We start from the raw sequence: 26,626 nt of genomic DNA, 5'->3' as shown, positions 1-26,626 counted from the left end.
GCCAGTGCACCCCAGGTGCGGTAGAGGTGGGGCGGGGAGCGAGGCTGGCTCTCATCCAGGCCCTCTGGCCGGCAGCCTGGGGTACCACACAGTCCTGGGCGCCCAAGCCAGCAGGCCGCGGGACACGTGGTGGAGACCCCAGGCCACGGGCAGCACTAGGTGGCATTGGGCCATGGGGCACAGGGCAGACGAGGGACCGGGGAGCCCCAGCCTGAGGGCTGTCTTGGGGCCAGGCTGCAGCCTGCAAGGTCCCCACTGGGAGGAGGGCACGGCCTGGGACCACCGGCCTGTGTCTCCTGCAGGGGCCCTCACTGGGCTCTGGAGTTCGGGGCAAGGGTGCCCAGATGCAAACCCCCCCCCTTGGCGGTCATCCCCACACCTGACCATGGGGGCTGGTTTTGCCGCTCTGACCCACAGGCCCTGGGCTGGGAGCCTGGGCCAGGCAGTTCGCGGTGAAAGTGCCCAGTCCGGGACTGCGTGTGGCCGTCCAGCTCAGGGACCCTGAGTCCCCACCATTCCGCTTGAGACACGTGCTTCTCCAAGGATCCATGCCTAGCTTCCCAAGAACACCCTCTCTCTGCCTTGGTACTGCCCCTGCCCCCCAATCCAGGTGTCACCTCACAGTGGGCACCCAAGGGCTGGGCTCAGGGCCTTAGGGCAGCTGTGAGCACAGAGGGCCTGGGCTCTGCTGGACCCATGGAACGAGGGCAGGGAGGGGGCTTCTGGGGAGGGGAGGGAAGGGGAGGATGGCACCATCTCTCCGTCCTCCAAAGCACACCCCCGCCCCGCCGCCCTGCTGGACTCATGTGAGGTCTTCCTCCCAGCAGTGGACCCTGGGGGTGGAGGGCTGGAGGGTCTGGACTAGAACAGCTCCTCCCGAGGGTTTCATTCCGGTAGGATTCTGGCTCTGCTGTGACCCCCCCCCCAACTTGGAAGAGTCAAGGCCAGAACCACGGGAACCACGGGGGAGGGGAGTCCTGCCCTCTTCTGTCCTGAGAGCACCAGAAGATGCCCCCCCACCCGCACACACTCCCAGCCTGGCCACGAGCAGTCCCGCTGGGGTGGCGGGGCCCTTAAAATGCTCTGGTAAAACCAGGGACAGGCCAAGCTGCCACCGTCCTCTCTGGGATGCCCCTTGGCTCGAGTGAGCAAGCCAGGAAACCAGGAGACGGCAGGTGTCACTGGCAGGAGCGAGAACAAGGCCACCCCGTTTGCAGACATGCTGCCCCACCCAGGGCAGCCGCAGGGAGCAGGTGGGGAGGGGATGCGGTCCCCCATCCTCCTCCCCAGGGCCCTCTGTTTCTCAAAGCTGCCGCGTCCCTCCACAGGCCCGTCCTCCCGCGATGCTACGAGAGCGCCCCAGCGCAGCCTCAACACAGACCTCCCTTCACTCTTGCTCATGTTTAAACAAAGAAAGAGCAGAACCCATTTTCTGTTTCTTTCTCTTTTTGGTCTTTAAAGTGACAGAAAGGAGAGAGGAGCCCACTCTTACAAACACGGGGCCAGGTTGCTTTCCTGTGGAAGTCTGAACGTTCCCAGAGCAGCGCCCACCCCAGGCCCACAGCCTGGGGAGCCGCCCAGCTGTGTGGGGGGCACGGCGGCCCCTGAGGGCAGGTGCTGGGCACCCGGCGGGACCCTGGCTTTGGGAGGGACATGGGGGAGGCAGGGCCCCCGGTTCTCAAGTGCACAGAGACCCCGTGCTGGGCCTGGCCCCAGATGCCCGACGCGGGGTGCCCCGCCCCCACTCCGTGGCGCCCCCGCGGGCGCGGCAGCAGTGTGAGGCTGGGCTCCTGGAATTTCACAAACCAGAAGAACTGAAGTCTGAGTGAGGGGAATAAATACATTCAGCGGAGAGGAACCGCTGTGCTCGTGGGGGCCGTCCTCCGGGCTGGACACACCTCCTCTCTGCGGAACCACGAGCAGGCGGCCTCCCCGGGCCGGGCATGTTCTGCACACAGCTGGCCAGAAGGCACGCGGGGTCCCTCAGACGGAATGGGGGACGTAGAGGGCACCCACAAAGTCGGAAGCTCCAGAACAGCTGTGCTCTCATCGTCGATGACCTTGACGGAAGCAGAACGGGAAAGAGGTTACCTCGGGGTCAGGTGCTGAGGGCCCAAGCACCGGGTCAGAGCACCCACTGCGGGTCTGAGAGCCATGTTTCTCAGGCTCTGCCTTGCCAGGGATCCCCAAGGACCCCCAGCTCCCAGTGGCCCTCACCACCCCAGGAGTCCCACCTCCCTGGTGCCACTGTGCCTCCTGGGCGGGGTCTCCCGACCCTGCACCCCACCCGTGTCCATCCCACCTCCCAGGCACCCTGAATTTCCCAGAAAAAGGCGCAGGACCCTTGACTAATTGGAAGCCCAGACCACGGGGCTCTCCGTGAAGCACACAGGGGTGCTGAGGGGAGGCCTACTGTTCTAGATCCTTCCGGCTGCTCACGGCCTGGGGGGCTGGGGAAGCTAATGGCTGTGCCCATGGCCCTGGGGCTCACAGCTTCAGGAACCCCAACGTGCTACCATCAGGGTGTGTGACTGATGCTTTCTGGAGAGACATGCCCTCCGGGTTTGGGGGAACCCTCTGGGGTCGGGGGGCAGACCCTCGAATAAAAAACCTTCCCCAGGTTGGTGAGAAGTCAAGCTTCAGCCCTGCTTCTCGATGCGTCCCCACCTCCCATGTGACCACCCAGGTCCCCAGAGGGCCTCCCTGAGCAGGCGGCCCTGGCCGCAGGGGCACATGGGCACCTCAGGCCATGTCTCAACAGCAGACAGCAGCCAAGCCTGCAGGAGGGGAGCCTGCCCGAGGCCAGCAGCCTAAGGGGGAGCATTCTCTGCCACAATTCCCCACTTGCCCATTAGTCGGGGTGGAGGGAGACATGCAGGTCTGCGGGGTCACTGGGTCACAGGCGGCTCCTGGCGGGGGAGGGCAGCCAGAAGCCGGTCCGGCCAGACAGGGGCTCCAGGAAAGGGGGCGCCATAGAGCGCCACTGGCCGCAATCCCGTGGCTCTCCCACCAGAAGGCATGGTGTCCCCCCACCCGGGGTGCCCTGAGGCCACCACAAGGAGCAGAAGTGACAATGAGCCTGTCCTGGCTCAGCCCCCAGGACGGAGCGGCCGCGACGAGGTCCCGATTGTTGAGACCACCGAGCAGGGAGGAAGCGCAGACTGCCACGCGGAGGGGCCCTGGTGCGCCTGCGAGAGAGAGAGAGAGAGAGAGAGAGAGAGAGAAAGAGAGCGAGAGACAGAGGAACAGAGAGAGACAGAGTGTGCACAGCCGTGCGCAGTCCGAGGGTGGGGCGCCACGCACGAGTGGCCACAGCAGAGGAGTCCACGGCCCGGCGCCCGGCGCGGCCAGGACCCCACAGAATCGGAAGAAACGCGGCGCCCGCGACGTCTGAAGCCGCTGTGTTCGGGGGAAGTTTGTTCACACAGCGATCGCACGCATGTCTGAAAGCACTGGGAGATTTGATGTCCCTGATCTGGGGACAAATAAATGGTAAGAATATAAAAACTAGGCAGCCCAAAAATGAGGCAAATTCAATTCCCAGAGAACAGAGCCGAACAGACCGGAAACAGTCCTGGTGATCCGTGTGGACGCGCTGTGAATTCCCATGTCCACACCGAGTCTCGATTCAGCCCCCACCTGGTGCTTGTGTGTGTGCGTGCCAGGGGGGCGGGGGCTTCTACGATTGCTCCGTCTTCATTTTCTACAGGAAAAAATGTCCGCGAACGGCACCTCGATTGAAAAATCACGGAATAAGAAACAGCAGGAAAGTGCCTCATTTCGGACTATGGAGACGCATTCTCTCATTACACACTTTCTATCACTAGTGGGCCTTTACAATTTGAACATACATAACGCCGGTACAAATAAAACTTAAATGAAATTATGTTCAGGAACGCCTTATTCTCATGTGAACCAAGAATCAGAACCTTCTTCCATTTACGCAGAATAAAACCCCCAGAGATAGAGAAACCCGCGTGTCTCCCCCCCGCCCCCTGCCGCTCCTCCACCAGCACCGGGCTCCCCCCTTGCTAGCCCAGTGCAGCAGGGGTCAGGTCCCCGGGCCAGCCCTGTGGCCGCCACACCTGCCCAGGGGGCTGGCCTGGAGGGAGACAGGTGGTACAAGCAGGTGGCTGGGAGGAGCTGGGGCCCAAGCAGCCCCAGGGATAAGGCTGGGTGGAGGGGGCAAGGCACTGACCTCCCCACGCAGGACTGCTGGCCGAGGGACAGGGTGGACATGGTGGATGGCCCCGCCCTGCAGTGTCACCGAGGCGGGGGCACACTGCCCGCCCAGGCCCGGACCCACCGTCAGGTTCCTGGGGGCCCAGGAAAGACCCTGGGGCCGAGGCCTGAGAGCAAGCAGCCCACCCGTGAGCGGTCTGGCTGGGAGGGGGAAGGAGGGACTGCCCATCCTCCTCTGTCCAGAATGGCCAGGATTCCAACGAGCCGGAAAGGCCCCCTCAGCGGCCGCAGCAAGCCACGCTCACCCTGCCCCGGGGTCTCAGGGGGTGGGAGCAGCAGGTCCCAGGGGGGCAGGAGGGGCAGTGGGCACAGAGAGAGGACAGTGATGACCACGGCCCTGGTGGTCTGGGGGGGCAGACAGGGGGCAGCTTCCCTGGGTTATTTCTATTTTGACAACCCCGGGGGTGCCATCACCCCAAGGGGCTGAGGCTAGAGGGGCTCCAGACCCTGCCCAAGATCACTCAGCCAGCTTCGATACCAGGCTGCAAACCCACGTCCCAGGGCGGCCAGAACAAAGCACCACAGACTGGGCAGCTCCAAACACAGAGTCCCTCCCTCCGTCCTGGAGAACAGATGTCTGGAATCGAGGTGTCCGCAAGGGGCAGCCTGGTCTTTCAGAGGCCTGAGAAGGGGACCCCATCAGGCCATAGGCTTCCCTGGTCGTGGAACCACCCCCCACCCCCGCCCCAGTGTGGCTGGACAGCAGGCTGAGCACCAGGAGTGAGGGGCTCCCAGGTGACAGGTGCCTCTGCTGGGAACAGTCCGCCCCAAGTCCAGGCCTGACCACCCAGCCCGGCCCCAACCACATGCCCCGCAGGGAAGGCTGGCTGTGTCCAGACAGGCTCTACGGTCCCCTGGCCCGCGAGGGACGAGGCCTGAGCAACATACACTCAGCAGGCAGAGGTTTCTGCCCTGCCCTGGGGCACAGTCCCTTCCCTGGCCAGGCAGAGGCCCTGACTCGGGGTCGCCGAGGAAGTGTGCCCCAGAAGAACGTGACCTGCTGTCGCTGGGTAAGCTCTGCTGGGGGAAGTCTCAGGGAAGCTGGGTAAGGGAGACGGCCACTGTGCGTGGACTGGACAGGGGGCTGGATGGAGCCCCTGCCCCTGCTCCCCACACCCGCCCCACTCTGGCCCCGCACTGCTGAGGATGGCAGACTCCCAGCGACTGGAGGAGCAATCCCTTCCTGAGAAACACGCACCAGATCGTAGCCGGGCACACAAACCCATTCCTGTTCACCTCTCCCTGCGGGGACGCAGCTGGGACCCCCAGACTGTTCCCGTTCCAGGAGGGGTCCAGCTGGGGTCAGGCAGCCCCACCTCCACAATCCCTCCACAATCGCGGGGAGCTGAGTGCAGGGGAGAAGCAGTGAGGAGGGGTGAGGAGGGGCGTCGGGGTCTGGGGAGGTCACAGCCCATCACAGGGGGACCTGCCGGGGGGCGAGGGGTCAGCACCACCCAGAATCCGCTGGCCGCGCCTTTCCATTGAGTGTTTCAGGGGCTCCCATCAAAGGCAAGCACGCTTCGCGCCACTCGACCCCCGGAGATCATTAAAACTGCCCACGCCCCACTCCACGACCAACCTTTGGAGCCGTCCGTGCACATCCCTCAGCCGCCAGCCTCCTTACAAACACGGGATTCGAGCGACCTGAGGACGGCTGGTCGTCACTCGGTGTCTGCCGCGGGGGACAGCGGCTCCTGGAAGCCCCCCGGCTTGGCTGGGCCTCCATGAGAAGAGCAGGTGTTCCTAGAAATCTGGAGATGGCCGGGCGGGTCCCCTGCTCTGCTGTCACCCCAGCCAGAAACCCCTCAGCATAAGCTGCTTTCCTCCCACCCCCGCGGGCCCGGACGCCCGGTCCCAGAGCAGCCCAGCCCCCTGCTGTCCCTCCTACCACCACCCCCGCCCCGACTTGGAAACAATGGCAAAGGTGAGGTCACCACACAGGCTCCGGCCACTGCGCCGAGAAAAGCTCGTTTTCCCGGGGCTTCCTGGGCAGGGAGACGCCCTACTGGCCGGGAACCAGCCCAACGGCCCAGCAGGCTGCCCCACCTGCTCTGGGGAGGACAGGCTTCCCTGGTGTCCCCGGGCAGGGCGCTGGCTCCCGCGTCCACCACGCAAGCGCTCGGACAGCCCCCTGCCCCCGTCTGCCCCTCAGGGCCCCAGCAGAGCGCACAGGAGCTGCGTCCCCCACGGGGCCCCGAGGTCACCACCGCGGGCCCCGCAGTCGAGGTCAGCTGAGGCCGCGTTGCCCGTCTGAGACGCTGGTGCCCCAGGGACCGGGTCCTCCGTTGGGGCTTGCGGGGAAGACGGCGGTGACCAGGAGGGCCTGGGCCGCGAGGGCATCGGGCGGAAAGCGTGGCGCGAGCGGTCAGCGCTCAGGCCCCATGACGGGTGACCAGACCCGCGGCTCTCCGCACTTAAGGCCTGCTCGCCCAACCGCAGCCGGCTGCACACGGTGGCACGGGTACAGCGGCCCGTCGGGAGCGGGAATCCCCGCGCGTCCCGCAGCAAGGCGAAGGACCACAGCTGCTCGCCGCGCCACCATCCACAGACACAGAACACGTGCAGGGCCCCCAGGAGCCACGCAGATGCCCAACACACACGACCCCGCCCCTCATAAGTGTCCCACGCAGTGGCCACCCACGCTCCCACCCTGGACCTGTGACCCCATGCCCAGCCCCAAGAGCCCCACAGCACGTGGCCTTCCACGGGCCACACACACAGGCACTCTGCCACTGGGCCCTGTCCCTCCAGCTTGGCTCTTGGCCAAGCACGGCCACACCCTCAACCCTGCTGAGACCAGCGTGGCCTCTGTCATGGACCGAGCACCCCGCTCTGCAGGACGAGGCCCTACGCCACCTGTTTGGTCCCCATGGTTCCCGTAGCCACATACACCCACGCCGCACTGCAGACCCAGGCCCAGGCGCGGGGGTCCCCAGGCCAAGGAAATGGGGGTGCAGCCCTGTCTCCCTTGGGAAGTTCAGAGACACTGGCAGGAGGCCTTCAGAATCAGGGTCAGTCACGCCCGCTGGAAGCGGACGAGTCCCAGGAATGCCCGCATGGGAAATGCCAACTCCTCCATAACGCAGGACGGGAAGATTGCTGTTGGGAGTCAGGTTTCCCCAGGATATCCACAAAGTTGACATGCGGCCCACACCTCGTGGTCCAGAGGCCCAGGCGCCCGGCTCCCAGCCAGTACTCCCCCTCCGTGTGGGGAGGGCCCCTGGGAGGGCCTGTGATCCACGTGACCTGTCCACGTGGACGTGGGAGCCTCCAGCTCAGGGTTCTTAGTCCAGAGGTGCCTTGGGGAGATGCCAACCTGCCTACCTGCCCCAGACCGTCTTCCCAGGCTGCCTCCCCCCTCCAGTTACTCTTCCAGCCATAGCTGGGGAGTGTCTCCCCCGTGCCGAGGGCGCGGGGACACAGCAGGCGACTGGCTCTTGTGTCCAAGGCCAAGGCAGGGCCGCCCAGCAGCCCCTGGCAGGCTGGATGCACAGTGCAGAGCCCGGCCCGGGAGTGAACCCTGGCTCCGTGCCTTCCATGAACTAGTGTCCCCATCTGGGGGGCCACGGCCCATCGCCTGGGGCCACGGGCCCCTGCTGCCAGAGTCTGAACTCACGGAACTTACCTGATGGGGAGACCGCACACAGAACAGGGTGCGGGGTGAGCATGCCGCGCGGGGCTTGTCAGGCACAGCTGTGCACAGGGAGCTCTGGGAGACCCTCCCCAAGGAGGGGACACAGAGCCACGGCCTTGAGGAAGAGGCGGCGGCCAGCAGGCGTGGAGTGAGGCAGGCACTGCGGCTTTGCCACCCAGTGCCACGAGCCAGGACCCAGGGAAAACCTGGGTTCTCGGGGACCTCCCTGCCCTGGAGCCTGCAGCCCCACCACTGGATCAGGTCGGAGTCTCAGGTCCCCCAGGGCCTGTAGGACACAGGCACCTTCCTGCTTGGTGACCTGCTCCCACCCCCAGCTCATAGCCTGCCTTGTCTGAGGAAAGCATGGACGGCCCGCAGTCCGTAAGGATGCTGATGAACAGGCTGCGGTGTGCCCGTGGGCTCTGCCGGGACGAGGACGTGGTCTCTGCCCGTGGCCTCTGGCCATGGCCACCAGCATCTTCTCGGTGCGGGTCAGAGGGAAAGCGAGGCACGGGGGACCAGGGATGCCGCTCAAGCCTAAGCGGGGAGAGGGGGCTTCACGTATGTGTCTGCTTATGTCGCAAACGTAGGAGGATCAACCACCCCTGAGCCAACGCTGAGCCCTGTGGGGTGCTCCTAATGGGCCTGGTCGCATCGATTTGACGTGGGACCCTCAGAAATGAGCACAGAACTACGAAACACACACCAAAATGTACAAAGACAGGAATATGTAGAAGTGGAAAGTAGACTGAAATCAACGACTCTGTGTTTTGAGCTCACAACAACCAGAGAGAGAGGATTTGTCTGGATGACTTTGGAAGGGGAATCAGAGCCCCCAGCCATGCAGGGCCAGAGCCCAGGGACAAGACGATCCACAAGGAAACCTTGCAGTGTCCCCACTAATCGCCCACGGGTGACACTGCGGTACTGTCGTTTTGACATGATGACCTATGACACGTTCCACGGAGATTAGGTGGCTGGAACATTACACGTCAAACACACGGCATAGTACATTTAATATTCCACATACGATACACACGCTAACGTTTACACGGAAAGTTCACACAGTTGACCCTTGAATAACAATGGGGATTAGGGTGTGGCCCCCCGTACGCTCAAAACTCCACGTATAACTCTGACTCCCCCCAGATGTAACTACCAGCAGCCTGCTGGGGATCGGAGCCTCACCGACGACTCAGCCACCGAACAGGTATGTTGTATGTTGTGCGTATGACACGCTCTAGTCTTACAACGAACTCAGCTAGACGAAAGGAAACGTTATTAAGAAAATTGGAAGGGAGAGAAAAATTTGCTCTCACACATTCACGGTATTGCGGTGTATTTCTCAGAAAAACCCGCCTACACGTGGACCCGCAAAGGTCAAGCCCATGTTGTTCAGAGGTCAACTCTAATGACGTGAGTTTCACGAAGAACCAAGATTTTCAGCATAAGAGAGAAGAAATGCAAATATAAAAGTTAAAGAAGTAAAAATTCCAAATGAGAAAAATCAGTCACAAAGTCACGATCTCTCTTCTTATTCCCAAGCCTGTCATTAGCAGAGGCTAGAAACAGCCGGGAAACAGCGGGGAAGCTCAGGGCCCCTCGTGGCAGGAGGGGTGGCCAACAGCTGTCCCCGGAGAGGACCCAGGACCCCCTGGGGAGGGCCAACCCCAGGGCCGGACGGGAAATGCCCACCGCGAGCCGGAATCCCATCAGGCACAGAGCACGGCCATTGCCAGAGATGACGTGGGTGCTGATGAGCTACCCGCCAGGGACGGGACAGTACGAACACCAAAAGCCATAGTATTTGGGCGGATGGAAGGGAGTCACGAGCTCGTGTGACACGCACACGCCCAGGACAGAGCTCACTGGTTGCTCTGGCGAGTGGTCCTGCCTTTGTCCTGCAAGACTGCACCTGAGTTATGGGGCGACCAGTGTCCCTGCAGGATGGCTAAGCAACAGACAGGGTAGCAGCGCAGAAGGGGGGCCGCCTGCAGGACCCCTCCACGGGGGTGCAGTGCAGGTCCTTCCCCGAGTGCCCTGGGCCTCTGGGTTTGGGTTCGGGCCAGGGGTGCAGAGGTGGGGTGGGGCCAGGGGCGAGTATTTGGAGCTGGGGGGGCATGGAAGCCATGAAAACCAGGGCAAACGGGGCTCTTCTGCCAGGCCAGGCATCTCACCAGGGGGAGGGGCACCTGCCTGGACGCCCCCCTCTCCCGCCCCCCACCAGGAGAAGTCCCCTCACCCCAGGCACCTGGTGCCCGGAAGAGCAGCTGCAAACACCCCATGAGTCTCCTGGGCACTGCGTAGCCGCTGCCCCTGCCTCGCCTACCTGCACCCCACCTGGCCCCCCGGCCCTCCCAGGCATGCGGGGCCCGGCCCGGAGGAGGCGGCAGGGATGGTGCCAGCAGCCGGGAGGTGGGATGGGGCCTAAGTTCCCACAGCAGGCTCAGAATTATAGGCCTTCGCTTTCCTTTGGGAACAAAATAATTACAACCTTCACCGAGGACCTGAGTTCCCTGAAAGCAACGCGGGGAGTCCGCTAAGAAACCCATCTTCAGAAGTGGAAGTACCTTTTTATTTAGGGTTGGAAAAGAGAAAAGCCAGTTTGGGGCTTGCAGCTCAAGGACCTTGTTCCAAAAGGGAGAACCCACAAGGAAAGTGAGACCGCGGACCCAGGGTCTGGACGCCTCCGCCCCAGCCCCACCAGCAAGCGCCACACAAGCTTCCGGCCTCCGTGGGGGTGACCCTGCCAGGCAGGCGTGAGGCCAGGCCCAGCAGCTCCGCGAGCGGGTTCGGGCTGGCTCTCCTGCGGGGGCTCCGTAACCCGGGAGAAATGAGCACCATGGAGCTGAAGCGCCAAGTGGTCCGTGGAGCTGCCAGGACCCACCGCCCACACGCACCGCCTCCCGGGCAGGGCGGCAGATCCTTCTGGAATGAGTCCGTCCACCACCGCACAAGCCCTGCAGCCTCCAGTCTCCCACCAGTGGACCCCCCCCTGAGCCCAGCGGGCCCATCGAAGAAGAGGCTGGTGGGCCTGAGCGGGGTGGACATGCAGGCCCCTTATCCTCCTGTCTGGCCGCGGGGGAACGGGGCCCCACACACTTCAGGTCCCAACCCCTGGGACTGGGGGACCGTCCCCTTCAGTGGGAAAGGCGCTGCAGGTGTGACTACACTAGGACGCTGGGATGAGGCCACGCTGGGTCACCCACACGGCCGTCCTGGGGTCCCTGCAGGACACTGAGGAGGAGAAGAGGCCATGTGACCACAGAGGCAGAGGTTGGGGCGATGCCGTCACAAGCCCAGGGACTCTGGGAGCCCCCGGGAGCTGGGAGGAGGCTCCCTGGAGCCTCCGGAGGGAGCGCAGTCCTGCTGACACCTTGAGTTCGGGGTCGGGTCTCCAGAACCGTGAGAATAAAGTCCTGCTCTTCCGAGTGGCCAGGGTGGGGGGACAGCGGCCCCAGGAAGCTAATACACGGGATGAGGCTAGCCCCAAGGACGCCCAGTGACGCTCAGCGAGGCACGAAGTCCAGTCCTGGAGTTACCCAACCCCTGGCACCGCGAGGGGGATGGCTGTGTGACCCCAAAAAGCTCCTGCCCTCCAACACCCCGGCCACCGAGGCAGGAAGGGAAGTGCTGGGGCCCTTGGTTCCACAGGAGGCTGGACAACAGCCCTGGGGCCCTTCCCGCTCACACGGAGCCTGTGAACTTTCCACTGGCCCGAGAGGCCGGGAGGGGCCCCGGGTGCCCTCCTGCCCCCCACCCCGGGCCCCGCCACAACAGAGCACCACCAACAGCCCGCCCACCCCCCAGCTCTGCCCAGGAGGGGCCCCAGGCTCCAGAGGCCCATACATGGTGCCGTCGGGGCTCCCAGGACACTGGGCCCCTCGGGGCGTGCTCCCCATGATTGTCAGTAACGGCTCCGACCCTGCCTTGTGGGCCCCGCCCATCCGTGAGCGCCCACTGCCCCCTCGAGTCCGTGGCCCACCTGCCTCTCTCCTCCGCAGCTTCCTCCGCCCTAGCGGCCGTTCTGTGGGGCCTAGATCGTTCCCCAGCTCTATGACCCTAGCCCCAATGCTCCTGAGTACTGGGCCCGAGTCGTCTCCCAGCCAAGACTCAGGCACTCAGGCCCCAGCCAGCGGGGGCCACCTGGTCCCCAGTGGTCCCCAGTTCTCAGGCCCCTGCTCCTCACTTCGCCCCTTGCCCTCCATCGGCTCCCCAACCTGGCCTCAGCTTCTGTCCTCCTGCCATTCCTCACCTCCTAACCCCACCTGGGGTCTTTTCAGCCCAAACGGGGCCATTCACCCCTCTGCCTAACGGCCCCCATGGTCTCCTTTGCTCTCAGGACAAGGCTGCCTTCCGGGCCTCAGCATCCCCATGCCCGTCTGCCTCCTCCCCCATCCTGGAATGTGCAGGCTTCCTCCTGCCACAGGCCTCGGGCTTGCGCCCTCCTTCTGCCTAGGATGCTCACCCCCCAGCCTATTAGCTCACAATTAGCTCACCGTTCGCGCTCAGCCATATGTCACCTCTTCCAGGAAGCCTTCCCGGATCCCCAGTCCAGGTCAGCTTCCTCGCCAGATGCTCGCTGGGGGGCCCTCGTCCCTTCTCAGCACGTTCCTGTGTGTGATTATGCACAAATTTGGGGGCTGTGATTCACAGGGTGAGGCCGCAGTGACACTGTGTCCCCTCTGTCCCCCATCTAGTGGAGCTCTCGGCCCACCGGCGGCGGGCCACCACCCTCAGGAGGAGTCGCCATCACCTTTCAGGGTGGGGGGCTGGCCCCACACTCTCGGCTGTTCCTGCCCTGCCTGCAGGACGAGGCCCTCTGACCAGCCGAGCCCCTCAAGGTCCAAGTCGGAGGAGGATGCCCGCCCATCCAGCCAGGAGCATGAGCCCGTCCCCACCCCAGGAATGCAGCCTGTGACCCTCCCACTGCCCTCCCTGGGGGGCCCTGACAGCCTGTGTGTGGGCGGCAGGGCACGGGAGGAGCCCCTGTGAAAACAGCCCCCACGGAGCCAGAGAGGGCACAGTGGCCACCTCCAAAGGCGGCCGCCGACAGGTCACTACCAGGCGCCCCGGGGACCCCTCACTCACCACCCAACCTGAGAGGCAGGTCCGTCACTCGGAGACAGACAGGGAAAATGAGGTCCGAGGTGCCAGGCTGCTGGGGCCAGAGCAGCAGGCGACCAGCCAGGCCAGTGCCGGGCGGCCCTGTGTCTGTCCCTGGAGGTCAGGGCCTTCCTCAGGAGGAGGCCCACGTCCCCCCAGGCTGGACCGGTGCTCTGGGGGCAGTCCCTGCCGACGGCCACTGTGCTCTCTCACCGGAGCCCAGCCAGGCCCCCGGCTGGCCTCTCACCACTGCCCTGGCCACCACGTCCCAGGCCGGCTTGGCGCTTCTCCAGAACATCCCTGGGGGCACCCCGGTCAGCTGAGCCTCCAGCCACCCTGCAAGGTTGGACAGAGGAATCTCTCGGGACTAGATGCTGGGCACGACGTCCCTGGGAGGGCCCTGACCCCGCGGGGTCGGCTGGGATGCCCCCTGACTGGCGCCGGGGGGCACTGCAGACACCCCCCATGTCCTTGGGGCCGCTAGCGGCGCCCGTTGGGCTGGACGTGGCCTAAAGTACAAGCTTCCCCGGCTGGTCTCCCTGCCCGAGCTCCAGGCCCACACAGCCCTCCTCCCGGGGGGGCCAGCTACTAGCGACCAGACAAGCCCCATCAGCACCGCACACACGCTCTGCGGGGCAGCCCCCCGCACCAGACCCCGTGGCCCTTGGCGCGCCCAGAGAAGCCCACCGTCCCCACGGAAGGCGGTTCCCAGTTTCCCCTTCAAGGAGCAGGCCAAGGGCCTGGCCCCCAAACAGCATCACGGACACTTGAAAGCAAACTGGTCCACCAGGAGAGCCCTGCTCACCAGTGCCAGCCGATTAAACACCAGCTGGTGTGGCCCTCAGAGCAGTCTTCCATCCTCAAAACACAAAACTCAAGCCAATCAGCCAAAACCACTTTGTGCTTTGGTGCTAAAAAGATCCAGCATCCTACGCTCCCAGAGCTCCACGCACTGCTGGGGAAGCATGGGTGCTGCCCAGAGACCAAAGAAAGAGACCGAGACACACACAGAGACAGAGAAGGAGAGGAGAGAGACAGAGAGAGCCAGAGGGGGAGGGAGGGAGGGAGGGAGGCTGCGAGGGAGGCAGGGAGGGAGGGAGGAGAGGCCAGTCTGTGGGCACAGCCCCTGCGGCAGGGAAACCTGTCTGGCCGGATTCTTCCCTCTGCTTCCCGGTAAACACAGCCAGCCCTGAACACGCTCGCTGGCCAACGTTCTCCAGGGGAGGGGGGCTCCCTGCCCCCCGGGCCACACTGGGCCCCCCGGGTGGGCTCACAGTCCCTAGTAAGCGCCCACTGCGACCAGGGATCTGAAGGTCACTCTTGCGGACTGACTGCTCACCACGTCCTCGCCGGCACCGGCCCACAGCTCACGGGAAAGGGGCAAGTGGGAGAGGTGCCCAGGCTCCACACTGACCCCGGACCAGGCCAAAGGCAGGAGGGGCCTGGTGGGCAGCGAGCCTGGGCTGGGGATGGCAGAGGGCACACAGATGGGCAGGACCCCACAGAGGGTCCCCAGGCCCCCAGGCCATGCCCGGAGCAGGAAGTTGCGTCTGACCATTCTCCAGACCCCTTCCCTCAGGTGAGCCGGCCGCCGGCCCCACAGGGTGCCCCCACTTGAGACCCTCGCCGGCTCGATGCCAACAGGTTGGGGCCATGCCCGCGCCCCAACACGAAGACCCAGAGCTCACAGGGGCTGTGCCTGGTTCTGGAGAGGACAGGCTTGTGTCTGGACCCCTGGGAGCCATTCAGGGCACTTGACTGGGACTGACACAGGAAGCAGTGGGGGGAAGGGTGGGGACAAGGCTTCCAGAGTCCCGGCTGTGACCCTGCCCCGGTGCCCCCCTCATCATCATCGCTTTCTCAATCCTGGGCCCCCCAATCTATGTGGCACAGCAGTGAGGGGGTCACGCCAGGTGCCCCACAAACCCCTTCCCAACCACATATCCGCCAGCCCCACTAAGGCCTGAGGGCTCGAGCTGGGGACTGTGGTGCCAGACAGGGGGATGGGCAGGTGGACCAGACCAGGCAAGGCCAGCTGAAGGTCACAGAAACCAAGGCAGAGGCCCAGCTAGGATGGAGGACCACTGATCTGGGCACAGCCCCGCCTCCCCGCATCTCTGTTTCTGTGGGCATTAGGCCACGGGGTCAGGAAGACGGCCGTGGCCTGACCTCAAGGAGGGACCCCACCACACACCCTCTGGTCCAGCCCAGGCCGCCTGCACGGGACCCACCTCCTCCCAAGGGGGAGGCCACGGAGGGGAGCTGGCTCCGGGAGGTCCCCACTAGGCCAGTGACCCGCTGGACACCCCCTATTGCGCAGGCTCCAGAGCTGGTGGCAGCCATTCGATGAGACCATGCCCAGCACCTCCCTGTGCCGGGGCCCAGGGGACGCTCACGGCAGGCAGTCTCTGTCCCTCAGCCACTTCCTGACACCCCCACATGGTGACCACAGACACCCAAGGAGGACCCTCCTAAGGCCCGTGGCTGGAGATCCTACAAAGTTCTCCTGGAGAGGAGTCGGAGGGCAAGACGCCGGCCTGGGAACACAGCCCAGAGCCACCTCCGGGAGCCCAGAGTGCCTGGCCGCCACAGGCCCAGGAAGGACCCACACGGGCGCCGGGCCGGTCGGAAGGGTGGGGGGCGAGGGCCACCGGAGTGGCGTCTGAGGGCCTGCAGCTCAGTGCCCTTCCTTCTTCCTGAGTCAGGACCCACCTGGGAACAGGAGGGAGAGGGGCCGCGCCTCCAGTCCAGGGAGAGGGGAAGCTGTGTCCTCTCAGAGTGCGTGGCCCCCGAGGAAGCCCCCACCCCACCCCTCGGTCAAGACTGCCATCTTTAAACCTGCTCCTTCCTCGGGGTGGGAAGGCAGATAAAAGGGTAAGCAGATCCTTCACGGCAACACAAACCGGGCCTGTTCTGGGCACGGGCCACGGAGGCCGCTACTTTGAAAGCCTCTCTCCGGTGACCGGCGAAGCTGAGTGACCCTGGCCACGAGCAGGACAATTCTCCAAACGGCCAGGCGCTGGAAGTGGCCGGAGGCCGCGGCTGGGAGCAGAGGGCCGCCAGAGCCCAGCCCCGGCGCGCACTCACCTGGTCGCCCGAGTTAGGTCTCAAACTGGGTTAAGAGCTCCCTTATTTCCGGGGCCACGTGCTCGGCGGCATTTGCTGCCTCTGTGATAGCCTTGCGGTACATCCCCTTCTTCTTACGGTTAAATCTCAGTTTGAAAAACTCAGAGAAAGGGGAGAGTTTTGAAGTAGACAAGAACGACGTAGTTGGAGAACCAAACCACGAGACTTTCGCCTCTTGCCAAGAGGGCTCCCCGTCCTCCTTCTGGCTAAGACTGAGGTCAAGCACACGCGCTGGCCACCAAGGGAAACCGTGAATCTTACCCCACACAATGTCCCCTACGGCCACCGTCCTCCCGTCCTCGGTAACGCACTTGGAGACGCTCTGCGTGTGCAGCCGGACCGTGAGCGGCGGGACTGTCTGCCTCACGTCCTTGGACGAGGACCGCACGGACGCACCGTCACCTGACGACAGGTCACACGTGTCTGGTGATGTGACTTCCGAGCTGGACGATTTGGACTCGTCCAGGCTGTCGCTGCTCCACACTGACTCGCTGGCACACTCTGTCCCCCGCCTGGGGCAGGTGGCGAGGAAAGCCAGGCTCTCTTGCCCGTGTTGACCTGGGGGACACCGTTTGAAGTCCTCATCCTCGCCAGAGCTTCCAGAAGAAGAGTCCACCAGCCCACTGCCGGCAGAGCTGTGGCCGAGGAGAGCGGGTGAGCCGGCCCGGGGACCTCGCCCATGGCCATTGAGCGCCTCCACCAGCTCGGCCCTGTAGACGGGTTCCCGCTCCCCAGCCCCCCGGGGGTGGGGCTTCAAGCGGATCTTGGGGGGCGGCAGGTTGGTGCCAGGGGGCCCGGGACGCGTCAGCTTCAGCTTGGGGATAGAGGCGGAGGGCCCACCGGGATCCTGGCTGCCCCCGTGCAGGGCCTGGGAGGGGCAGAAGGGCTCCAGGGACCCGTGCACGCGGGAGGGGATCTCCACCACCTCGCCTTTGCCCTGCGGCGTGCTGTAGGAGATCTTGATGGCCGGGCTCCGGGGGACCCGGGCCTTGTCCTCTTCCCGCCTTTCCCTCTTGCTTCTCCTCGTGCTGGTGGCCGTCGTGTCCCCTCCACCATCAGGGTCCTCGAGCTTGCGGGGCTCCCTGTCGGGGCCGGGGCCACTGCCCACCCTCCGGCGGGGCCGAGGGGCAGCTGGGGGGCCGGGGCTGGCCTCGGGGGGGCTCAGAGTGCTCTTGCACTTCTCACAGAGTACTTGGCGCGGCCGCAGGCGGATGGGGCTCAGGGCGAGCCGGCCTGGGTCGCGGTTACGGGACAGGCGTCGGCGGGTCCTCTTGATGGTCCGGGGTGGCGGCTGCGGTACCCACTGCCGGTAGGTGCTTCTCAGCCAGAGCGGGGGAGGGAAGGGAGCGCCTTCGAAATACGGCGGGAACGGTGGCACAAGGGGTGGGGGCGGCTTGGGGTCTGCGGTCTCGGGGGGCTGTTCCCCACAGGGAGGCGGCGGAGGGCCCGTCCCGAGCTGCATCGCCTCTCCGTCCTGCTCCGTGGGGGCCGGGCCGTGGCAGCCGTTGACAGGGGGGTCCTCGGGCTGGGGCAGCGGAGTCGACAGGGGCAGGCCGAAGAGGCCAGACCTGGCAGTGGGGAGACAGAAGGGGACAGTCAGGACCGTGAGGACACCGCTGCACCCAGTCCCCACCCCCAGGGGCCCGGCAGGATCTGGGTGCTGGCATGTGCCCCGAGCATCTTCAGGTGCCTCCAGGCTCTGAACAGGGGCAAACGCCCCCGCGTGTCCCCCATGTGGGCATCCCAGGGGAAGGCATGTGCTCTATGAAGCCTGGGGACCAGCATGAAGGCCACCTCTCAGGTCCGATGTCCGTATCTCAGTTCATGTGGGCTCGCAGCTGGAGACCTCCCAAGACCCAGTGTAGGCGTGGGGGCCCTGCAAGCCTGAGAACAGGGTCTGGGGAGTCTGGGGTGCTGTGACATGGCCTGACTGGGCCTGTGGGGGGGGCTGCTCTGTGGCCAGCGGCCCCTGGTCACCGGCCTCGTCCACCCACTTTCTTCCTCCCCGAGGGAAGGCCCCAAGCATGCTACCCATGGGCCCAGGTGCCTGCCATGTGCGAGGGTGTCCGGGGGTGGGGGCTGCCATGGCGGCCATGGACAGACGACAGGTGTCAGCCAGAGCCCACTCCCTCCTAAATGCTGAGTCGGTCCCAACGGTCTTCACTGCCTGCAGGTGAAGGTGACATCCACACCAGCCCTGCCCACCGCAACCTCAAAGGACCACCCCTCCTGCCTGGCACTGCCAGGCCCTTCCCTCAGGACTCCAGCTCCAGGAGGGGAGTGGGCCAAGCAGCATCGACAAGGCCATGTGACCCACGGGAAGGGGACGAGAGAGGGCAGGAGACCCACCTCCCTCCCATGAAGACCCCCACAGCCAAGGCCAAGGGTAGGGTGGCTCCCACAGGGTTCCCCAGCCGGGACCTGCCCAGCTAGAGGCCTGCTCTCTCCCGGGGAAGTGCTGGACCACGCAGCCTCCTCTGGGCACCTCGGGGCGGGCGGTCTTGTGCACCTGGGGGGGGTTGTTGATGAACGTCAGCGGGCAGAGCGCCTTCCAGAGTGGAGGGCCATCCCCGAGGCCCCGTGCTGTGGATGTCGCTGCATCTAATTGACCAGCGACCCACAGTGCAGCGGGAAAACATAGAAATAGTGAAAAACCAGCCCAATACTCCATACCTTTCTCCAGTGGTGAGCACCATGACTTTTCAACAAACGTGATGCAATCTCGCAAGACCGCTTCAGCTAAAAGCTGTTGTTTTTGTAAGCACAAAAGCAGACTTCCACCAAGTTGCGGGAAACAAGGCTTAGAACACGACACTTCCGTCCCCACTCCCCACTTCGAATCTGACCAGAGTAGAAATGACAGATGGATGCTTCCACTGTTTCAATTTTCAAATGGTTTCCCCATTTGCTGTTCTCCAGAAGCATCCAGGCAAGCTAAGAAGGGCCGACCGTCCATGACATCACCGCCCCCCGCACAGCCCCCAAGCGCCAGGGCCGGGAGCCGGGCACAGACGGGGCGGAGGGCATCGCCTCCCCATGGTCTTCAGGGTCACGAAGTTGATGAACTAATAAACATGGCGGCAGGTCTGCGTGCAAACACTGCCCCATTTTTGTTTAATTCAAGTTCATGGTAAAAGCCTGGAAACTGTAATTTTCCTCCTTCCCATCAGGTTCTCATCTACCTGTGGCCATGCCCTGAATCTAAAGTCCTTGTGGGTGGGGCGGGGGGGGGGTGGCGAGGGGCTCACGTCTTCTCTTCATGACCAGAGAGTCCAGCAAACACAGGTCCATGGCCACCTGGCCCAGGCAGCCTGCTCCTGCCCTTTGTGTGGCCAGAGGGCTGACCTGCCCGTAATCTGTGGCCATGAGGAAGGGAAAAGGGGAGGGAGCAGTAGGGCCAGCTGGGGAGAGGGACCACCCAGCTCCCTCCCCGGTGGGATTGTGCTCTGGTGGCTGATGAGCCCCACCATCCCCTCCCCATCCTCCTCTGGGCATGTGGCTCTTCACCTGCCCTGTGGCCTGGGACGACCAGGCGTCCCCACAGGACGGCTTGTGCTGCGACCCCTGCAGCCCCAGGCCCTGCATCCTGGCTACCAAGCGGCAGCAGAGTCCTCTCCCTACGTAGGTGCTGACTGCGTGCGCACACGGCTTCCTGCATCTCAGTCATCGTGGGAATCCGGCACTGGAGGATTTCCACACTAGGATGGGCTCGGACTCTTGGGGACCAGCGGTGGGAAAGGGGGCCCCGGGTCATGCCCTCACCTGGCACTGGGTGCACAGACCCCACGGCCCCAGCAGCGAGCGCCGGTTTTCTAAGTCAGGATTTACCGGCGCAGAGTCACGCTTGCTCGTGCTCGGGCTGCCCGGGCGGTCTTCCCGAGCTGCACGGACGCCAGGCCCAAAACAGGTGCTGTGCGGCCCGCTATGGAAAGTCTACCGGAGTCCAGGTGTGGGAGATAAGCCCCTGCCCAAAGCTGCCCGCAGCCCCAACCGTGGTCGTGACAGGCAGGTGTGTCAGCAAACGTCACCCCGAGTCCCCGGGCATCAGAGCCAGGACTGGACCCCACACCGAAGTCAGCCCCTGGTTCTTTTGCCGGGCATTCAAAAGCAGCTAAAAACTCTGAGCGCTAAACTCATGTGCTCATACGAAGGCACACGCATTCACTCACCCTGAGCTCCTGGGCCGCATGCTCACTGCCCCTTGCTGTGAGGGGTGTCAGGATCCCCTCCATGTAACCCACAGCACCCCACGAAGGGGCCTCCGATGCAGGGGGTGTTAGCAAGGAGAGAGGGGAGGCCAGGGTTCCCCACCCCGGGCAGCAGTGGTGCCCTGCCAGAGGGTGACATCCAGAAGACCCGCAGTGCAAGAGGCCCCCAAGGAGCCCCTCAAGGGACAGCCTCGGCCCCGTGGGCAACACCTGGATGGCACACTGGCCCCGACACTGAGTGGGTACCCCAGCTAAGGCTGAGGCACAGAGCACCCCAACTGCCACCCTGTGGGTGTAAGACAAGGGCCACAGAGAAGGCTGCAGGACCTCTAAGAGGACACCCCATCGGCAGGTTCTATAGAACACAGGGGTCCCACAGACGAGGAGGGGTCCACACGCCAGGCAGGATCCACATGCCTAGACCTGGAGGGCTGATCCCAAGGCCCCCCAAAGCCTACTTCTGCCCACTTTTGCAGGCACTCAGACCATGAACGGGGGGGGGGCTCACTCATACCCTCCCCTTCATCTGCATCCCCACCCCCCCCAGGCTTCATTGCGGTCAGCCCGCTCGTGAGACTCCCCTGCCCCCTGCCCCCAAGTCTGTGCCGGTGCAGACCCCTCCTGCCAGGCTGGGGCCCAGGGCACCCCAAAAGCAAAACCCCTGGACAGCCCCTTTCCCATCACCCTCTACCCAAACCAACCCGTCGCCCCCCCAGAACCCTCCTCTGCAGGAGCCAGCCCACCCTGGGGGTTGTGCAGTCCTCTCCCGCTACAGGCAGGCTGGGGCGGGGGTGTCGGTGGGGGGGGTGGAAAGTCCCCCTATCCCCAAAGGCCCCAAAGCTGGGTCCAGGGAGGTTTTTGTCCCCGGTGTATGGCGCACAACCCCCCTCAGGGAGTCCCTGCATGTTTGGGACAGAGCTCCAGGCCCTGACCTGAGCCACAGCTCTAAGGCATGGCCCCTGGGCACAGGCCGGTCAGGCAGCGACCCCTCCCTGCCCGGGTAGGTCAAACTGGACACTGGCCTTGGCGTCACAGAGCACTGGGAGCCTGGAGAGCAGGCGCGTCTCCGCCCTTGCGTGCAGGCGCCCTCGGCCTATGGGGGGGGCTCTTGCCTTGGGTGGGGTGCGGGGGGGCTTCCAGAGGTCAGCGGCAGCCCCCCCCCCCCCCCCGGGGGTGGCACCCTGCTGAGGACCCGGTGGCAGCCCCGTGACTCTGGCACAGCATGCAGCCGCCACACTTCCTTCCCGGGGCGGGCCCTGCCCAGGCCACGCCCTGCCCAGGCCACGCCCACACCCCGGTGGGTAAACAGCGGCTCGGGGATGGCTCCCTCCCCGGACTGCGGGCTTCAGCGCCAGAACCCTCCACACAGCCCCAGGACGCACACAGCACGGCCATCCCCTGCTTACGGATGGGGGGCGGAGGGAAGCCGGGGACGGTTGGGGTCTGAACCCCTGTCCAGGCACGCACACAGCACCGGCCACTCCCCCTGGCAAGGATGGCAGCACCCTGCCCCAGTGGGGCGACCTCAGCTGGACCCCAGGGCACAAGGCATGACACCACCCTGCGTTTCGCCCCCAGGGCCCGCCCCGCAGTGAGGCCAGGCTGTGCTGACATTGCCTCGTGCCAGGGATGGAGGCCCCGGCCAGCCTGGCAGGTGATACCGCAGGGCCTTGGCAGGGAGAGACAGCCTGCCAAGCCCCGGGCCAGGGGCCCAGGCCCCCGCACCGTCCTGCCCTCCATGCTGCTGAGGGTCCCTGCTGGTTCCCTCCCCAAGGACAGAGAGGTGTGTGGGGAGGGGCCCTGGGGACTGGGCTGCCAGGCCGGCCAAGGTCTCCGTGCAGGAAACTGGGGGACCCTGAAACAAAGCTCAGCACAGAGTCCTTGGGAGCTGGGGGAGGGTCAAGTAGCCTCAGCTCCGAGGAAAGGCTGGGGACACTGAGAGCCCAGGAGACTCCAATGGGGGTCAGACCCAAAAGCAGAGTAGTTCTTCCCCGGAAGGTCCCCACTCTGCCGAGACGAACGCAGGGCCGTTTGCACGGACACAGGAGAGAGAAGCAGCCTAGCCTGCAGTCCTTGGCAGGAGACCCGAGGCCGGCCTCAGCTCCCCCGCCCCCCTGAGGTCTCACCCATGCAAGCAGCTCAGCAAACCCCCAGAGCAGCCAGGCCTGAGCTGGCCCGGGGCCAGGAGGAGCCGGCCCCCGCCGCCTGCCAGAGCTCCCGGCCGCCCCCGCGGCCTCCCCACTCTGCAGACTCGGGACCCAAGTGGCTATGGAACCCGACAGCAGCCTCTGACCCCAGCTGGGTCCACGTTTGCCCTGGACCTCCCTTCCTCATCCTCCCACGGGGAGAGGCAACCCTGGTGTCCAGCAAAGAGGTGAAGAAACGTGGCTTCTGGACCAGAAACACCCCAGGAGTCCATCTCAGGCGCCTGCAGGGAGCACCATGTAGCCAGGAGCCTGTGGCCCCGGGGCAGACCTGAGTCCAGACGGTGAGGCCCATTCTGTGGCCGGGCTGCCCGCATCCCACATGTTGGTTTAGAAAATATACCGCAGTCCCCCCCCCTCCCCACCAGGCCGGCAGCCCCAAGGGACGGGCGGGAGCAGGTTCACGTGGGAAAGGGAGGCTGGGGAGGGCAGCCTCGCCAGGCCTCCAGGCCCACCTCTGCTCAGGGAGTTGGGGAAAACAGGTTGGCCGGGGAAGTCACAGCCTGGACACCAGCGTGGTCCCTTGTCTAGGGCCACATATGGGAGGCTGCCCCTCCCCCATGGTAGACCCAGGCTCTCTGGGGCAAGCCACGGAGCCAGGCTAGCACATCTGGCCCCCCGAGTCCTGGACTCAAAGGTTTAACCACCACAGCAGCTGACTACATCCCTCTCTACGCCATCCGGTGGCTCCCCCAGTCCACACCCCCTCCTCACCTCCCCACTGGCCAGGTCCCCTGTGAGGCAGCCGTCTGCCTGCTGGGGTCACGCCACCCTATGGTACACTGGGCACCCTGCTCTCGGTCCCTCTGGCTCCCTGAGGATAGGGAGGACATGCCCAGTAGGACCTGGAACAGGTGTCCATCCTTATTTGTCCAGCGACCCACCCCGGCACCGGTCACCAGTGGGAGTGCGCCCCGGATGGAACAAGGGTGCTCTCCTGCCCAGGGACGGGCCTGCTGGGATTCCTGACTGGCTGGCTACAGAAGCTGGAGTCCCAGCCTCGCAGGGTGGGGTGTGGGTCACAAAGGCCCAGAAGTCTTGTATGGTAATCGCACCCTGGATGACTCACAACTGGGGAAGTTTGAAAAACACCAGCTCAGAGATGAAGGCCGGGGACCTCGGGGTTTGTCGGACCTGATGGGCAGCCGGTCCTCACTCCTGCTGTCCATGAGACCTTCCTTCACTGGGCTTCTGCTGTCCTTGGGCCATGCCTCGGCCAGACGTATACCCCCAAACCACCCACAAAACAATGCCCACACCCACCCTGAACCCCAGGCTGAGCCTGTGGGGTCAAGGCAGGCCTGGGACATTGGTATCCTTACTACACCAGAAGGAATCACGGCCTTGCAGGGAGACTGGAAGGATCGTGCGTGCAGAGCGGGGGGCCTGGCACTCAGCCCAGGGACACAGTGGGGAGTCGATGAATGCAGGGGCATGCGTGAGGGTGGGCACCAAGCAGCTGAGGGTATTCCCTCAGATCACAAAGCAGCTTGGCAGCAGGTTCAAGACTCGCGGGGGGAGGAGGCAGGCACCCTGGCCCGGCAGCACCACACACTTGCTGAGACCTTGGAGGCCTCGGGGAGCTCTTCTCCTCTGCGAACATTTGGGGAAGAGAAGCCACCTCCCAGGGTGCCAAGGGAGGGGATACCGCCTCCCAAAGACCCAGTGAGTCACCCTGCTTGCTGGGCCCTGCTCCAGGAGAGAGAACGGGACCTGCGCGAAGGGCCCCTCCCCTGGGACGGCTCCGACCTTGCAGGAGACATGGGCAGTGATTTACCGCCACATGGGGCTTCCCGTCCTGCAGGTCTGCGCACCAGCTCTGGAAGCCGCTGCTACATGACAGTTGCTGGCATGTGCCTGGCCGCACACCATGGGCACACCGACAGCTGTGGCCGGGCTACCCTGAACAGTCTGCACAACCCCACTGCGCTGGGACCCGGAAGTTCCCAATCGGAGCTCCCAGCTGCTGGGCCTGGCTGGGCAGGACCCACACCCAGGATGGGGCCCCCACCGAGGGACCAGCCCCGCCACTGTCCCAGATGAAGGGGGGCAGGCACGGAGGAGAAACTGGCCTCGGGAAGGCTATGGACCCTGCAGCTCAAGGCCAGACACCCACTGCCCAGAACACCCAGGCCAGGTTATAAGTTGCCCATGGACCCCACCTGATGAACGGGCTGTGACAGGAGCACTGAACTCTTAACACTGTGGGCCCAGAACAGAAGACAGGGTGAGGTCAGGGTGCTAAGCAAAGGGGGGAGGAGGGCAGGCCGGGCCAGTTTCGGACGGAGCAGCGGTGGGCTGGAGGTGCCGGGGTTGCATCAGGAGCCCGTGCGGAGCAGAGCTGCACCCACCGAGGCCCGGCTTCTGTGGGTGGCTCCGGTTACAGCTGAACGTGGCCCTGGCAGGGCTGACGCCCACGAGTCTACGGCTGCCAGTTCCCATGCTGGGGAGCCCAGCCTGGCCGGCTTCCTTCCACGAGGGGAGTGCTGATCTCCAAGCCAGGTTAGCCCCAGCCTGGGTGGGGGGAAGGGGGTGGAGGCAGACAGAAAGGGAGGCCAGGCTGCCTCCTCCACAGACATTCCCCCCCACAAGTCAGAGGGGCCCACAGCCTCCCCTGTCCTGAGTTGGGGAGCCCAGAAAACGGAGGAGGGATCCTATGCTGCAATGCCCCTCACCAAGGAGGAAAGGCCCGGCCAGGCACAGCCCTGCGCAGACCCAGGAGCAGGAACAGGCCCCAGCGGGCCCTCCCGCCAGAGGGAGGAAGTGGTGGCCTTCACTGGCATGATACCTTGACCCCGCAGGGCACAGGCTTGGCAGCTTCCAGGTGGCTTTGCTGCAGCTCCCCCACCCCAGCCCCACCCCTTGGTCCCGCCAAGCACCCTCCGTGGTCTCCAGGGCGGAGTGGGGCGACAGTCACCCGGGAGGCCATATGTTAAATCACATGATTTGTGCATAAATGGTTTCTGGCCCATCTAATGGAGAGAGAATAGCAGCAGGTTAACTGTTGAAGAGTGATGGTCTTCGTGCCACGTCCAGGCGACTGCCACAAAATCTGGGCCCCTCAGAGGCAAAAAGTTGGGCCTCTGCAAGGGGAGCCATTTATTGCTTGCAGCCTCCAGATAAGGCCCAGCAGGAGCACTAAGACATTAGGGCCTGATTAATGCCTAATCATTTATCTGTGAGACAGCTCACTACCATGTGACACTGTAACCAGGAGACTCTTCCTGCTGCTGAGTCCCTGCAGGGGCGCACAGGTGCGTCTCAGGATGATGTGCCCCCAGGCCTGCCCAGGGACCCCCTTCCACGGGAGAGAGCAGGGCTCCCACCACCAGCCCCCCGCCCAGCACCTCCACCTGTATGTTTTCACTCCTGCGCTGCCAGGGGCTCCCCCACCCCCCACCACCAAACACTGTTTTTGAATCCCATGGCTGGACACAACCGCTCGCCAGCAACCCAGAGCCCCGAGTGGCTCCTAGCAGCCTGGGGGGCCCAGGACATTAGGCAGGGCACCCCCACTCGTGAGTGACTGGCAGGGCACTTCCGGCGCTCATCTGAACCCACTCCCCCGCCACCCCCCAACCGATGACAATTCTGAAAACAGCCGAATTCAACAGTGCGTCTGAACAAAGAAAAGTGCGTTAATTATGGCAGACGTGCGGAGTTCGGGGAGCCGGCGGCACGCGGCGGCGGCGCGGGGACACGGGCTGTGCGCCCCGCGCCCGGCTCCCCTCGGCGCCCACCGCCGCTCCCGCCCGGCAAGTCGCGACGACTTTGAGAGCCACTTTGGCCCCCCGAGTGGCGGCCGCACTCGCGCGCCCCGGAGCCCGGACTCGGGAAACCGAAAGCGGGCGCCGGCGCCGCGCCGCCCCCGCCCTGGAGCCGGCCCGCGCCCTGGGCCCGCCGGCGCGGTGGGGGTGGGGACGTCCCGGGAGATTCGGGGCGCCCCGGGGCCCGCGCCCCCACCCCCGCTCACTTTTTCGTGCAGTCCAGCAGGATCCCGGCGAAGCTGCGCTCGCCGCAGCTCACGGTGACCAGCAGCGCGCCGTTGACGACCTGCTCCACCCGCACCGGCAGCCGGCAGCCGGCCCGCGGCTCCATGCTCCCGC

General features: G+C 64.8%; 1 protein-coding gene across 3 annotated transcripts; it reads right to left on the bottom strand.

Moving 5' to 3' along the window:
• PWWP2B (PWWP domain containing 2B) lies at window positions 1-26,626 on the bottom strand. 3 transcript variants are annotated; one of them, XM_032423441.1, is made up of 3 exons: window positions 26,494-26,626; window positions 16,070-17,676; window positions 1-2,060 (listed from the first exon to the last, which is right to left on the bottom strand). In XM_032423441.1, exons 1-2 carry the CDS (start codon window positions 26,616-26,618, stop codon window positions 16,083-16,085), a joined length of 1,719 nt encoding a protein of 572 aa, XP_032279332.1. In that variant the 5' UTR covers window positions 26,619-26,626; the 3' UTR covers window positions 1-2,060; window positions 16,070-16,082. The 3 variants fall into 3 exon arrangements, with proteins under 3 accessions (XP_032279332.1, XP_032279334.1, XP_032279333.1); XM_032423443.1 differs by having other exon boundaries at window positions 16,370-17,676; XM_032423442.1 differs by lacking the exon at window positions 26,494-26,626 and adding an exon at window positions 18,458-19,022.

Source organism: Phoca vitulina, unplaced genomic scaffold (assembly GCF_004348235.1).
Source record: "Phoca vitulina isolate PV1807 unplaced genomic scaffold, GSC_HSeal_1.0 scaffold28, whole genome shotgun sequence".
NCBI lineage: Eukaryota > Metazoa > Chordata > Mammalia > Carnivora > Phocidae > Phoca > Phoca vitulina.
Note: the sequence above shows the minus strand (reverse complement) of the source record. Positions and strands in the feature narration are given on the sequence as shown.